The 15,765-nt window shown below is 43.8% G+C and overlaps 1 protein-coding gene across 2 annotated transcripts in view; it reads right to left on the bottom strand.

The window, feature by feature from the left end:
• Nucleotides 1–15,765, bottom strand: part of cntln (centlein, centrosomal protein) — a 103,596-nt gene that overhangs the window by 33,530 nt on the left and 54,301 nt on the right. For both annotated transcript variants that reach the window (XM_079652057.1, XM_079652056.1), the window contains exons 14-19: nt 12,848–12,948; nt 9,797–9,894; nt 8,344–8,882; nt 4,699–4,780; nt 2,863–2,938; nt 2,246–2,517 (exon numbers count right to left, since the gene is read on the bottom strand). In XM_079652057.1, coding sequence (XP_079508183.1) covers nt 2,246–2,517; nt 2,863–2,938; nt 4,699–4,780; nt 8,344–8,882; nt 9,797–9,894; nt 12,848–12,948 — 1,168 coding nt within the window. The remainder of the gene's footprint in view (nt 1–2,245; nt 2,518–2,862; nt 2,939–4,698; nt 4,781–8,343; nt 8,883–9,796; nt 9,895–12,847; nt 12,949–15,765) is intronic.

The following is a 15,765-nucleotide window of genomic DNA, read 5'->3' as shown; positions in this document are numbered from 1 at the left end:
CATATGTCTTGATCAGAGGTTAATATTTGAGATCTGGGAATATGGCAACGTTACAAAATGAAAGACAAGGACAAGAAACATGACTGGTCCAAAGACCACATTTAAAAGAGTTTTAAACAAACCTAAAGACAAAGTTGTTTTAAAATGAAAATGAAGGTACATTTTGTAAACTACTTTGACCAACAGTACTTTCAATAGTTTTGAGTGCAGGTTTTCCTGTGGGATCATTATTGATTTCACTTTGTTTTAGTATCATTGCCATGCTCCCAGATCTCAGCAGAGAAATCATAACCAACCCAAGTTGTAATAAATAGGAATGTTCCGTAAATATCTAATGCTTGGCCAGGGAGGCAACCCGACATTTCTACACTGCAGATTACACTCTGCTGCTGATAAAGACATCTGTCAGGAGGCCTTGCTGGCGACAGAGTGAAGAAAGTGTCACCATGCTGTGAGGGTGTTCCCCTCAAGCTGGGACCAGAGAGCTGAGTGCAGCATGACAAAGAACCTCACACATCTCCACTGCAGGTCTATTCATTCTGTGTTGATTTAAGAGCAAAATCAGTTTCAACGACTTTTTCTTTTGATAATGCAATTATTCACATCGTTATAAAGTCGAAATATGAATTCCTATAAAGACCACAGAGGGGAGGGAAATAAAAGAGAAGCACATGGGCAAGAGTGAACCAGAAAGGAATAAGGAAATAAGACTAGAAGACCTAATAAGGGAAGGACAGAATGGCTGAAGGGTCAGGGACTCACAGCAACACAAACAAGTTTCCAAGAAACTGCCATGCTACTTCTCACATGATGGCCCCTGTGGAGGCTGTCCTAAGCCAATTACAAGTCCAGAGTTTCAGTTAGAAAGTTGGCAAGGACCGGCTGGAACAAGCCCAAAGTCCATCACCTCTTGCCCTTTCCAGAGAGGGCAACAAGAAATGGCTTCGGCCAGTCAGTCGGCTCCAACTTTCTCTGGTGGAGTGGCATTAATACTGCAGGAGGGAAGAGGAAACAAACAGGAAGACAACAATTCCCCCTCTGTCTACTCATTCACGCAGCAGTGTGTGTGTGTGTGTGTGTGTGTGTGTGTGTGTGTGTGTGTGTGTGTGTGTGTGTGTGTGTGTGTGTGTGTACACATGTGCCTTTACTGCTGTGTCTGAGTCTAAGGTCTCGTTGGGCCTCAGCAATCAGATGCCTGGGTGGGAGCACAAGGGCCACTTCCTAGGTAGCAACAGTATGAGGGCTGACCTGTGTGTACCAGTCCGATGTACTGCATCTTTACTATGCTACTTGAAACACACACACACACACACACACACACACACACACACACACACACACACACACACACACACACACACACACACACACACACACACACACACACACACACACACACACACACACACACACACACACACACACACACACACACACACACACACACACACACACACACACACACACACACACACACACACACACACACACACACACACACACTCCTAATCAGCTGTCCGATGGGCCCTGACTGGCTGCTGCGGTGTCTGAATTCACCAAAAGAAGTCTCCTGCCTGTCAGATTAACGACTGTATCCATCTAGGTGTTGGAGTGTATTTGTGTGTGTGCATACGTGTGTGTCATATGTCGGTGTGGAGAAGGAGGCCATGGCAGGAGAGGTTCTGTTTATGGCCAAAGTGCTCGGTGTTTTATTTATATTCCACACCAAGTCAAGAGTTTCCTACCTGGAGGCAGGTACTAAATAACTAAATGGGTGTGTGGCAGTGGACTCTATGAAAAAAAAAGTCACCTTGTGTGTGTGTGTGTGTGTGTGTGTGTGTGTGTGTGTGTGTGTGTGTGTGCGTGCGTGCGTGCGTGCGTGCGCGGACACAGCTGCACACATTTGAAGTAATGCAACTGCTGGTGACACGGATTGTGGTGGAGAACTGGCTTGTTGAAACATTCAGTAAGACAAGACAACAGCAGAGTCAGAGCAAGGAAAAAATGGAAAGAGGGAGGGAGATTGTTCTCCTTGCTTCTGCTCCGTGGCACTGACCTCCACAGGCGAGGGTAGGCCTGTCAGCCACACTTATTAAGCATGATAAGGGCAAAGGACCTGCTACTGCTGCACTCTCAGCCCCCAGCAAATACAAAAGAACCACCAAAAGACAGACAAATACGAACATTTTACTTAAAACTGGCTTTCCCGTTTACTCATTTCCCTGCTCTTTATTCCCCTAGTTACCTGTGTGAGCTGTTTACTGCTGCAGAGTTTCTCAGAAAGAGAGTGGAGTTGTGCCGTGATCTTCTCATTGGCCCTTCGCAGCTCTTTGGCTGAGAGCACAGCGTCTTTCCCGGCACTTCGCAGTATGTCAATGTGACGCTGTAGGGACTCCACGCGCTGCTGCAGAGAAGAGGAGGAGCAGTGCTGGCTCTTCATTAGCATCCTCTTCCTCCTCCTCCACCTCCTTTTCTCTCCCCTCGTCCCTCGATCCCAGGGCTCATGCTGCTCATCGTCTAACAGGAGGAAGTACACGCAGGCACCTCAGAGTTGACAAGTGCACCGAACAAATCCCTATTTAGAAGCTACTGGTGGGAGATAACAGGCTTATGTAAAAGTGTCTTTGTGTATGCACAAGTGAAAACTGTGATATATTTAACAACTTGAATGATTAACATTTTCCATTTATACATCATACGGGTTCTGAAGAAGCACCTCAAAACAAAGCTTGTTAAACTTCCTGAAAACTTGTTTCCGATCGACGCCATGTGCATACATCGAGTGTTCTTCCTGCTTCAATTAATAGTCGATTAGATTTTTGTAGTTTTGCATGGGTGTGAAAAAAGGGAAAGTGATTCTACCTTGGGCCAGAACCTCGGGTTGCTTTCTGCTGGATCCTGCTGCGGCTGCGTGTGAGATCATTGAACACCTGTAGGACTGAGAGCACAGTACAGTCAGAGGCAGACATGAAAAGCAGCTGTTAAATGTAACACAACCGGTTGACATGTTGTGCTTCCTGAAACGCAGCTCATAATGACACCGTGATCACAGGGTGTGCTCGGTTTAACGCGACAAGACAAATCACCCTGCGCTTTAATAATTCACCTGAGCGCGTTTAACCGACTTCAACGTGAGCGCCGCTCCGCACGGATATTACCTCTGACAGACGCTTGCAAATACCGCCTTTGTTCAATCACTGTCGGAAAGCCCTGATTCACTCTTACAGTATGACGTGTGTGTAGTCATTTGCACTCATAAGTGTGTGTATGTGTGTGTGTGTGACAACTCCCAACTGCACCATCGTTTGTAGTGACATCAAAGAAGGCACCCCCCCCCCCCCCCCCCCCCTTCTTCTCTGCCTGTTCCCTTTGTATATGGGGTCAGGTAGGATTTGATCAGTGCCAGGTTTGATCACACGGTGCCTTGCAGAGAGGAGGGGGGGGGGGGTGAACCCTTTGGTTTGTGACATAGCACGTCGTGAGCGGCCAGGGCTGTCATGGCGATGAGCCCGGGAGGAGCTGATGGGCACATTTAGCGGAATCTGGAGCGGGGAAACTTAAAGGGGATCTGAGAGGAAGGGTCCTGACAGCTCCCTGGCTACATGTTCAACAACAAGCCGCACTTCATCTCCACCTTCTACCTAGCTCAGCCTCCTCTCGGAAAACAGAAGGAGAGGGAGACAGGGTATCTTTAAAAGGTCCCCATCTTTCCTCTCTTCATATCCCCTCTTGACGGACAGATCTCTCTGGGGTTTGGAGCTGCCATGTCCTTCTGAAGTGGTTTGATATGGACAAGTGCAAGGGACCAGGCCTTATTGATTCTAATGGTGTGGGGAGGAAAAGGAAGTGAGAAGCTCTGACACCCACACGTATAAAAGTCTTTGTGAATGCAAGAGCATTGGGAGTGGGGATAGATGCCTCAGAATGATCCATATGCCGACTTATCACATGCAGTATACCCGATTAGATAATATATATGAATTTCATGGTAAAAATCCTCAGTTCAGACAGGTTCACAAGATGTCAACTGAAAAAATCACTCTCCATGAATTATCTGTCGTGTTCCTATTTCTACATGTTCAACGATCATTCTGTCAGATTACATCTCTAAACACAAAGGACATTTTTAGAGAAAAGAACATTGTTTGAATTACAGAATAAAGCACATTAAAACAAATGTGTTTTTAATTACGTTGGTTTTGTAGCAGTTATTAACTCATAATAACTGCTACCCTAACCCTAACCTTTTAAATTAATTGAAAATCTGCTTGCAATTTAGCTTGGTAAGGTGCCTTGACATATTTTTCTTAAAAACGAAGGAATAATTTATGCTGAATATGACATTAGACCCACCTTTAAAGATAGAATTATAAAATAAGGACTAAGAAGTTTAAATGTCATACTGTGGTGCTACAAATTATACTTCAATAACTGAACAAAAGTATGAAATAAGTGTTTTTATGATAGTCTTACACAACTGGAATAATAGCACAATCTAAAGAAGTCTGATTATTATTCTGAAAACCTGTTTGTACTGTAAAGCTATTTAAATGCTGGGTATTCAAAAATAAATCCAACTGTAAAACATCACAGAATTAGACAAGGGGAACATACTAAATTAGACCAGTGTTCAAATCTGACATCTGTTCTGTATTTTCTTTAAATGTAAAACATGTTTTAGGATGAGCGCAGACCAACCTTCCTGTCAGTGTTTCGTCTGTGTATCGTTGTCCTGGAGGCCCCCCCGTTGAGACTGTCCTCATACTCTTCACCACTGTCACTGGAGAGAAAAGCAAAGAGGAATATTACCGGCCAGAAATTGAACCCACAACCCTGCCTCTGAAAGTACCACCACTGGACAAAAGTCCAATTTACCTTTTATGCTTGATTTAGTTGACATCAAGCTAAAATATGTGCATTCGCCCCCCCCTGGACTTCCAACAGAAAATCAATGTCCCATCCAATTTCTGAGCTGGAAGTGTAAATGCGGGTGTAAATGAAGTGAAAAGCTGCGGTGTCTGCTGCTGATGCTGAATGCATCAACATGTATGAGAGCGGCTGTGGCCTTCATTAGCCCTCTGTGTGTGACAGACGTGTGTGAGAGGCACGGCTGAGCGGAGCCAAGCAAAGTTGCATCTGATGGACACACGGTAAGGGCTTCCTGACTGACACACACACACACACACACACACACACACACACACACACACACACACACACACACACACACACACACACACACACACACACACACACACACACACACACACACACACACACACACACACACACACACACACACACACACACACACACACACACACACACACACACACACACACACACACACACACACACACACACACACACACACACACACACACACACACACACACACACACACAGGTTTATTGACAGTGACCTTTGACGTGAAGGTGGAAGCCAGTGACATTTACGCTGGCGGGTTTATTAAGGTGGGGCCAGGGAGAAGCAGCGGAGGTAAAGACCGCAGAGAGGGGATGTAACTGGAACATGACAGGGCTGGGGGGCTAGTGAGGGGTTAAACCCGGTCTGGATGGGGCACAGGGACTTGCTGAGGGTCTCTAATCACCCCCAGTCAGACCAGGGTTACCGACAGTACATTTGATGAAAAGTTATACCTGCCTCATGCTGCGGTGACGGCTAAACAGGTCTGAGTTGAATTCAGCCCGATTGAGTACAAAGTCATTACACGATGAATACAAGGATATTATTCTACAAATGATGAATAACATGTAGATGGACAATTACTAGAGACAGTTCACTTTGTCTCGTCCGGTCTACAGTAAACATGAGGCTAATTAGACAACAAGAGTTACAGTTACTAACCCAAAGGTTATCTATATTATTAAGTTGTCTCCTGGATGTGTTTTTAAAACATTAGAGTAAGGAAGCAGTGCTGGCATGTTACGGTGATAATGCATTCAATTATGAAAACATGGCTGTGCATTTACGGGTGTGAAATTGTGTCAAATGATGAGGGATTATCATAGATTGTTCTTCCAGGGGTCACCTTTACAGAACAGATCTCTACCCAGTTCATCTCGAGTTTGGAGCGATGTGTTACACAAAGCTCCCAACTAGCAGTGGGAGAAAGAAATACCTTTTTTTTTTTAAAGAATCTTATCTTGTAAGTTTGTGAAGTGATTCAGAATTGTGTAGCCTTGCATTACAGTGTACGTTACTGCAACGTCTCAGGTTTCAGAATCAGAATCAGGTTTATTGCCAAGTAGGTTCACACATACGAGGAATTTGACGTGATGTCACGGTGCAGACATAACATATAAAACAAGAAATCTTTAAGGACACCGTAATAAAATATAGTTAAATAGCAATAAAATAAAGCAGTAATTTACATGGAAATAGAATGATATGAATGAATTATAGGATATCAAATATGAAATATGAAAGAAGAAATATGTGCAGTAAGCATTATGAACATTGTGTGCTTTAATGTAATTTATGTTTGATTCCAGCTTTAACGCATTTCATATATTTCTCTCTTCGGCCATTTCCAAACTCTGAATCTAAAGTAAAATGCTTTTTAAAAAAGTGATTTAAAAGACAATAATAATATTACATCATTTATAAAAAGTATATTTCCCACAGTCATTCATAGAATATGCAATATGTAACACAATCATAACCACCCACTCCATATTCTTACTATCAGAACAATTGAATATGATATCCTTCATGCCCCCTTGCTCTCATTCTGTCCCGCTCTCAAACCAAAACTGCTGATCTGTTTAAAATGGTCAGCTGCCTCCAGCACCTCAAAACTTGAGAGCGTGAGCCAGAGGCGGCGATGAAAAGAAGCGGAATAAACAAAGACTTGTCAGTATCTTTAACGAGACTGACATCTTTAGTGGGCACTATTTAGGCCAAACTCCCGTAGGCTGAAATACTGTATTCCAGAAAGCGCCTACCAGACATATTGCAAACGAAGACCGCTGCGAGATACGAGGCGCAGAAGGCTTTACAGTAGCAAATCAGCTGACAGGTGCTTTAAATAACACAACATCTCAGTTTACAACCCTTCTTCACAAATCCACTTAGATCCTCCTCTCAGGTAAAGCGTATATTAGACTGCTGCTTATTAGCCACATGGAGAGGCATTAGGAAAGCAGGGCATAGCTGCACCCAGTCCCTGTTAAACAGCCTCATGTGGATTGAGATGGGGTGGATTACAGCCTGATGAATTAGTTGCTGAAAAGATGGGGAGTTAGTAGGAGAAAGTGGATAGAGAGAGGCATACAGCAAGAGAGAAGTGAAGGGAAATAAATATCAGCGATAGCTCTGAGTGTTTGAAATCAAATCATTCCGACCATCACTCAATAAATGTTGGATCAGTGGCTTTTTTGCATAAAACATACATGAAATAATTACTGTCGATGGTTCTTAATTTAGAGGGTGTTAAACAGCTTGTAGACATCTGGTACTGAGCCGAGTAGGGTCATTCAAAATCTATCTAACTAAATTAAGGTGAGGAGAGGGAAGGGAAGGGGAGGGTGGGTGAGATGGAAAGTGCGTGTGTGTGTGTGTGTGTGTGTTGGGAGGGGTTTACAGAGGTGGCTGGAGAACGCAAGAGTAGCACACACACATTTGTGAATTGACATGCCACGAGATAACCAACATGACTACACACAGGGTGGGGTTGGATGCAGTACAGTTGTGTGCAGGAGGTGGGTGGGGGAGCCTGGTTCTTGCAGGGGGATCCTTAGCGCTGTCAGAGGGGGGTTAGTAAATATGCAAAGGACCAGTAAATTAAATCAAACTGCCAAACTGTCAATTTCAGGGTAGCGTGACTAGTGCATGAAAATGGCATCACTGGAAGGTATCAAGGCTTCGGAGGGCCCCTTATCCCTGGGCTTTCCTGGCACTGGTTCAACTTTGTGTAGAGAGGTGGCTAATTTTGCATGCAAATTTCAGTCAATAAGCTCCAAGCAAGGCGTCCCAGGATATTTCAAAGGATCTGACAGTAGTTTCCCCCTCCTCTCTCTTTCTCTCTATCATTCTTGCTCGCATTCTTCTTTTGGCTCCTGAATACCAACTAGACAGAAGATGGAATTCAATCACCCATTTGCTTACGCTTTGCATATGCACGTTGTCCCCTCGATGCTGCGTGGGCCCCCCCAACAATTCAGCCAGCCAGCCCACCCCCGCTCCACACCTACCACCTAAAATTAATGAGGAGGGAGGCTGTGAGAGTAAGTGCTGCTGTGTGTGTGTGTGTGTGTGTGTGTGTGTGTGTGTGTGTGTGTGTGTGTGTGTGTGTGTGTGTGTGTGTGTGTGTGTCATTACCTATCTACGCTCAAGTCCTCCCACTCGTCCTTAGTGGGACTCGGGCTGCGGCCTTGCCAGCTGATGGCTTGATTGGGGCTGACTGTTCGGTGGCGGCGCTGGGGCAGCGGACCTCTGAGCCGGGTTGTTTTGAGTTTGACCTTGCCGCTAATGTTGCCAGCCGTCCCGCCCGCCCGAGCTGCTGCTGCTGCTGCTGCTGCGCGGTTCCTGTGGAAGTCCCCGGCCGCTCTGAGGATCCCCAGCTCCTGTCTCAGCTTCAGCAGCTGATGATGGAGCTTGGTAGCGTCTTTCTGAGAGGCAGCCAGACGGCCTTGTGAAGCCGTGATCTCGCCTCGATGCCGCTCCCCTTGGGCCAGGGCCTGGGCACGGGCTGCCTCTTCACGGACAGCTTCCTGGGTTAGCAGATGATCCAGGGAGGCTTGCAGTCTGCGGCAGTTGTGCGCCAAGTCCTCGTTGGCCTCAAGTAGCTGCTCTTTCTCTTCCTTCAGCCTCTCCGTGTCCTCCTCCAGGGACGCCATCCTGCGCTCCAGCTGTTCAATCTGAAGGAATCAGAGATATGTGGCCTCAGTGGTACAACATAGTTTGTTTTTTCCCCTGCATATCTGTCCTTTTTACCAAACATACTCAAGACTTCAGAGCCCGCTGCTCTTGTAGTGCTAGTGAAAAACAACAACATGGCATGTCAGAGTTCACCCCTTTTTTGTTATACTGTTAACAGAGGATAGTTGTATGAGATTTGACCTGTGTGTGGTACAGTAGCATGCACAGTCATTTTCTCCCTAGACATTTCCTCACAAGTGTATGTGCTTATGCATTAATCTTGTGTTTATGGCTGAACCAACGCAGGATGCAACTGCCCCTCCCCACCTTGCAAGACTATGGACATCTGACTGGCACCCCCTTACCCTGATCACCCTCATCAACCTGGAGCACTTAGCCTATTTGTCAGATCTTCAGTGGAGACTGTTTAAGAGAACAGTGCATGCCTGCTGGGTTTGTGCCTTCAGGCAATCTCTCCCTTTTATTTGGTTTCACTCTGCCCGCTGGTGAGGCCTGGTATCTTTCACACAACATTAGATGGCTATCCTCACTCTTGATGATTCAATGCCATGAAGGCAGAAGGGGGGCATCATATAAACTCATGCACGCAGGGGTTTTAAAAGCATGTGTGCAGAATTTGGTGCAGCCTACTAAGAGCTCAGATTCAACATGTACTTGAAATGACTTACACTACCTAGTTATTATTGTTTGGTATTTGTGAAATATCGTAACTTTGAGAGAAACGACATTCTAGCTGACACTTCGGAAATGGCTACACGAGCAAAAGTGAGAAGACTTTTGAATCTTTCCCGATAGAGAATTTATCTGAAAGGCGTTGTGAGTACTTATGGCTCTGTCGGGTTTCTATTATTGGCAATGACAAAGAACACTTAGTGATGGCATAGTGCTGTACCTTTTTAAATGACTGTTCCATTCGCTGTGAAGAAACAGAAAGCTTTTTCGGAGTGCTGCTTTTGACCTGGCGCTCCTCTACCACTTTGTGAAGCAATTCTGCAAAAGGGAACAAAGCTCGTTATTGTGACATTACACGTCAAACTCAGGCTCAATCAATAGAACGATAATAAAGAGGGTACATTAAATCAATTAGCATTACAAAGGTCTCGTTTCTTTCCCAAGGTCCAGTTTCTAATTTCTTCTTTTGTCAATCAATCGGAAGTAAAGCAGAATCACTGATGTTATTTTCATGGGGACTTGAATTCTCCACTCTGCTATGAACCACCTCCTGTCTCTTAAATCTCATCATTTTTTCCTCTTGATTATTAGAACGATTCTTTTATTTAGTAGTCCATGTGGAAATAGGAAAACAGTGTTCAAAAGCACACACTGGTACTTGCCATGTGCACCTCTCTGGGGATCTTAAACAAACGCAGAGTACTTGAATCTTGAATCCCCGGTGAACACACAGCCCCGGGCTACACTGCTTTGTAGTCCACTGTGTTTCCCCAACGGACAGCTAATCTCCGCAGACTAACATGCTGCTTTATTCGGAGAACTTCAATAGTGGCCTTGGCAAACATATGATTTAGTCTTTATGATAACAACAGAATGCACGCAGGAGTCAAAGTGCTTGGGGAATTGATGCACATATATTCAGATTCGCCTCCAATAGGCTGTGTCACAGTGTGTCATACAGTTAAAATCTGCTAAATTAGATATATCTTCTCTACTAAGATAAGAAGTATATATTATTTTGGGAAAATGGGAAAAAGCAAATGTTCCACAAAACAATATAAGACTTTCTATTTCTCATTATCTCCTGTTAAACATTAATGACAGGACAAGCAAAAATAATTAGTACAATGAGGCTGGAAACATTAAACATTCAGAAGCTTGACTGTTCAGGTCAGTTGATCTTTTTTGAGTGAGATGGAAAAGGGGCCCTAGTAGGGACGGTAAAAGGAGTGAGGGTTATGTTATTACCCCTTGCTTTGCATTTGACGCTTTGCCCAGGGAACTTTGTTACTTTGAATTAGCCTGCTCTTTTGTCTTCCCAGCATGTCACATCCAATCAGACAGAGCACCAAATAGGACAGGAGGGCTGCCGTGTTCGCTGGGCACATAACCAGGTTGGGAGACAATTATCCGGCTCCAGCGCTGGTGGCTTGGGAGTTGGCACCTCAGCACTACCTTGATAAGAAGACGTGGTGGCTCCCTAGTCACCCGCAGTTGGAGGAGGTCCTGGCACCGCGGCATACATTAACGTCCCTCCCACGTCTCCTCATGGGCTGCAGCACAAAGGCCCTGTTCCTTTCATCTGCTGCCTTTCGTTAGTGTGATCCCTGAGTGAGCGTTTCAACCCTCCATCCCTTTGAGCGGGTCACAGAGGGTCTCCAGGCGCGCATGTTGTGGCCATTCAAGATTGGGTCTTAATAACTTTGAGTTGACTTTTTATTGACTGTCAACATGTAGAATAAGTCCAGATGTAAATATTCCAAATTTTAGACGAGATTATTCATCCTAATTTTAAGTACGAAATAGGAGAATTTTTTTTTTTTTACTAAGATATGGTAAGATCATTATTCAAAACTATATAAACATTATTAGTAAATAATAAACAATGACTTAAGAAAAAGGCACAGTTTGAAGAAACCCAAAGGCTTTCGTAAATCTTTTAAATATGTAACATACTTATTGTTGGATTTTTATAAAGATTTGTATGGTACCAAGAAACTATTATTTATACAGGAAAAATACAACTTTAACATTAGCTGTAATAAAAATTGTTTATAAAAACTGCAATACTTAAAGGTAGGGTAGGTAAGAATGGAGAAACCAGCTCGAGTGCGCTAGAATTTGAAAATACGCAGCGGAAAAAAATCTGCCCCTTCCTTCAGACTTCCTTACAGAGCCCCTCCTCCAACACACACGAACGCGCACATGACCAATGAGGGCACGAGATAAGTTTGTGCACAGATGGAAGGCTGACAGGCAGGTAGGCCATCCAGTTACTTTAGCCGGGCCGGCTCAGATGATTGGTCGTACTTTTTACAGCGCTACGGCTTCCACAGATGAAATGTTTTTATGGATTTATTGTCTAAGCATTTAATATATTCATTGCTATCGGGATGTTAAGAGCATTCCATGGAATATAAGAAAAAGTGTTTCTGAGTGAATTACCTACCCCACCTTTAAGAGAAATAGTGTAAAACACTCTTTGCAGTTGAAATGGCTTGTCGTTTTTTTCTTCTGATAATATCTAGACTTCATTGTACTTGATAACACACGAGTGAATGCATGTGGTCAGGCTACTGTGTAACAGTGATTATTCACCTGACAAGATTTAAAACTATCTCCTTTCTAAAGAGCTTATTTCCTAGTATTCCTGACTGGACTGTCAATCGGGGAGGATCCACTATTTTAATTAGTGCCATCCTTTAAATCACATGCTTGCATCTCAAACAGACACCATCATCGGTTGTGAGGAAATGAAAGTGATGTTGGACAGATTTGTTATTGAACTAGTTAATTAAGAGCAGCGGTTGCGGTGGTCAGCGTCTGACAAAAGGTTGCAGATTGGATTCAAAGCGATGTGCCTTTTTAACATTGGGATTGATATATGCAGACAAGATGAATACTACTTTATCTCTCAATCAATTTGCAAGGAGTTGATCAAGTCTTAATTGAGTTGTCGTATTAATTCCACCGGGAGTTGTCTTATTAATTCTGCTCACTAATACGCATGGCCCAGAGGTAAAAGGATGGCGTAGAGGTGCTGCCATGTTAAGCATGCTTACTTCCTCCACACTCACAGGTCATACCAGAGGCAACCTTGGCATTGTAATAAAAAATACAGTTTATTAATGCATGAATAATAAAATAGAAGGAGTATTTAGGGTAAAATATTGCAACACCAAAATAAAAAACTGAAGACAAAAACTGATTATAAAATGTCATGATCTCTTGTTTATATACTAAACATCTGCAGAAATAAATAAGAGTTCACCTTGGTGTTCGTCAGCAAGACACAAGCGGAGCTCCTTCACTGTGGCCCGGTCCATCGCAGCCTGCACACGCAGCATGTCCAGATCCTCTTCTACCCCGGCCCTGAGAACACACACACACACACACACACACACACACACACACACACACACACACACACACACACACACACACACACACACACACACACACACACACACACACACACACACACACACACACACACACACACACACACACACACACACACACACACACACACACACACACACACACACACACACACACACACACACACACACACACACACACACACACACACACACACACACACACAATAAGAAATGGATAAATATGGAGCAGTATTGTACAAAGCATTTTTTTTTTTTTAGATCTCCACAAATATCACTAGAATATTATACACTATTCCACTATGTGCTCCATTATTGTAGAAAGTTCAGCAAAAATATGACATTGTTAAAAAATCTACTAATTAAAATGCTTTTTGAATTTATCTGGAAATCAAAGTGACAAGCAACATGAAACGCCAAGGTAAGAAAGTACTGTGAGAATGTGTGTGTGTGTGTGTGTGTGTGTGTGTGTGTGTGTGTGTGTGTGTGTGTGTGTGTGTGTGTGTGTGTGTGTGTGTGTGTGTGTGTGTGTGTGTGTGTGTGTGTGTGTGTGTATCAAAACAGAAAAACAGACTGGAAAGTGTGCCCAATTACCTCTCTGCAATTAGCTTGATTCCTGCTAAAGGCTAATTATGTGGAGCCATGCTGGAGACTTTGCACTTTCAAGTTATTATTAGGACCCCAACTGAAATCTGCTGAGGATACACATAAGCCCACTGAGACAACCACACCTGAAACACACACCTAATTTCCCTCCCCTCGGCTCCACAGAGTCAGAGAGAAACACTGGAAACAAGCTCCTGCTTATGGTGGCATTCTTCCCTCAGTTAACCTCATTACAACAGTAGGTCTTCCTTCTGACTGACTTCTTAAGACATGCAGTAGAGCAGCATGCACAATACACTGTGAAGTGTTTGAGGAGTAACAGGGCATTCGTGGCTATGGTGAACTACTATGATAAGCATAATGGCAATTCACTCAAACTAGACACCTGTTTCCTCCAATCTAATTGTGCTAGATCAACCAAAAGATTTTTCCATACATGTGCCAAGACAATGACTTGGGAAAAGTTATCGCCATAGCAGAGGGAAGAAAAGTAATTAGCTCTCTAGCCCACACAGTCCAGTGGAGGCCTGGTCTAATGGCTGACCGCAGCTTAAATAAGTACACAAATGACTCTCCCTGAGGGAGGGTGAAGAAGCAGATGGATATGTGTCGCTCCTCTATAGATTTTCCTCCATAAATGAACTCAAGTCGATGAGGCACCGGCACTGCCTTGTGTGTCCAGGCTGTTAATGGGACAAATGAGCTGAAATATGCAGTATGCGAAAGAGCCTATTTCATCTCATGTTTCTCCTTTATGCCTTTTCGGATGCTGATGGTATTGACGGAAAACCAAAGTTCATATGCAAAACATTCCATTTTGTTGAAGGATAAGCATACTTTCTTGGATGGAGAAGGGATTGGATTGCAGATGGAGTTCATTGGCCGGGGGCCTCCAGTTTCACATCATAACACTCTGGAGATGGAAGACTATTGCATCCTTATTCAGTAACACTCAGTCGTTGCAGTGTGAGCACCAGTCTGCCATACATACAGAATTAACATAGACAGGGATGTACCGAGAACATTAATACACATTTGGTGACTTATCTTCAATGTTTGCCAAGGTTATTTAGTGAAAGTAAAAAATAAATGAACTACAATGATTAAAGCTAGGGATGGGCGACTTTGGAGAAACCAGGGAAAGCTCACAAGCCACTCGAGGGATTGCCTAACTACTGCTGCAGGACAAGTCAATGAGAGATTGTCGGTTTTTCACTGCTAAGCATATCCAACTACCTCATGTCTCATTAACTGTAAGAAAAACACCAACAATTATCGTATTGAATGTAAACAACGGACACGGCTATTGTTGGTATTTCCAGCTGCATGTTAGTATTGAGAATGATTTGCTGACTCTGGTCACATGCAATAAGTGCATTGGCAAAACGCACACAGGTACAGTCAGTTAGGTGGACCTTTATTACATATTCAACAGATATAATATGAAATTCTTCTTTAGTCAGTGCAGTCTTTTCTATTTTCCTATGGGCAACACGGCTAAACATTTAAAAATTAAAAAGGTATTTTCAACAGCACAAAAACAAATTCCTTGAATGTTGTTTACCCCCAATCCTGCCTTATGTCCTCATACTTTGCTCCCTTGTGTGAGTACAACATTTGATAAACAGATGATAAATTATATTAATCTAGCTGGACAATTTTCAAATCCCTCTCAACTTGCCACTTCACCCTCAGGATGAATAACAATCAGCAGGAATAAAAGCAAAAGAGGTTGCTTGGCAGATCCGAACTAAAGGCACCAGACAGGGGTTGTGTTTGGTAATGATGTGGTCTGCGTCTCACGCCGCTCTTTTGGACCCGTTTTTCAAAACATTTTCTCTCTCGTGCAGCGCAACAACTTTCAGCCCTGAGCGATGCGCTCCTTGTCATTTGATCTCGTCTCTACCCCTGTTGCACCTTAGAACACAGCTTAGAGCAGAAACTGCCAGCCTCCATCCACAAGGGTGTACAACACAACATCATCTGCAGCCATTGTGCTTCCACATGCCAGCCTCCTCTCGGATTTTTGTTCTGCGCATAAAAACACACTGGAACAGCAGGGAATAGGGTGAGCAAGCGTAGAAACCTCTGGCATTTCCATCGCTGGGGAAAGACTCTTGTTCTTGTGGGTGTGGGAGGGATTCCCCCCCTATGGTTAGAGTCAGGCTAGAGGGCTGTTCAT

This window comes from Notothenia rossii, assembly GCF_949606895.1.
Source record: "Notothenia rossii genome assembly, chromosome: 1".
Taxonomy (NCBI): domain Eukaryota; kingdom Metazoa; phylum Chordata; class Actinopteri; order Perciformes; family Nototheniidae; genus Notothenia; species Notothenia rossii.
The sequence above is the reverse complement of the archived record's forward strand: the minus strand, read 5'-3'. Positions and strand labels throughout refer to the sequence as shown.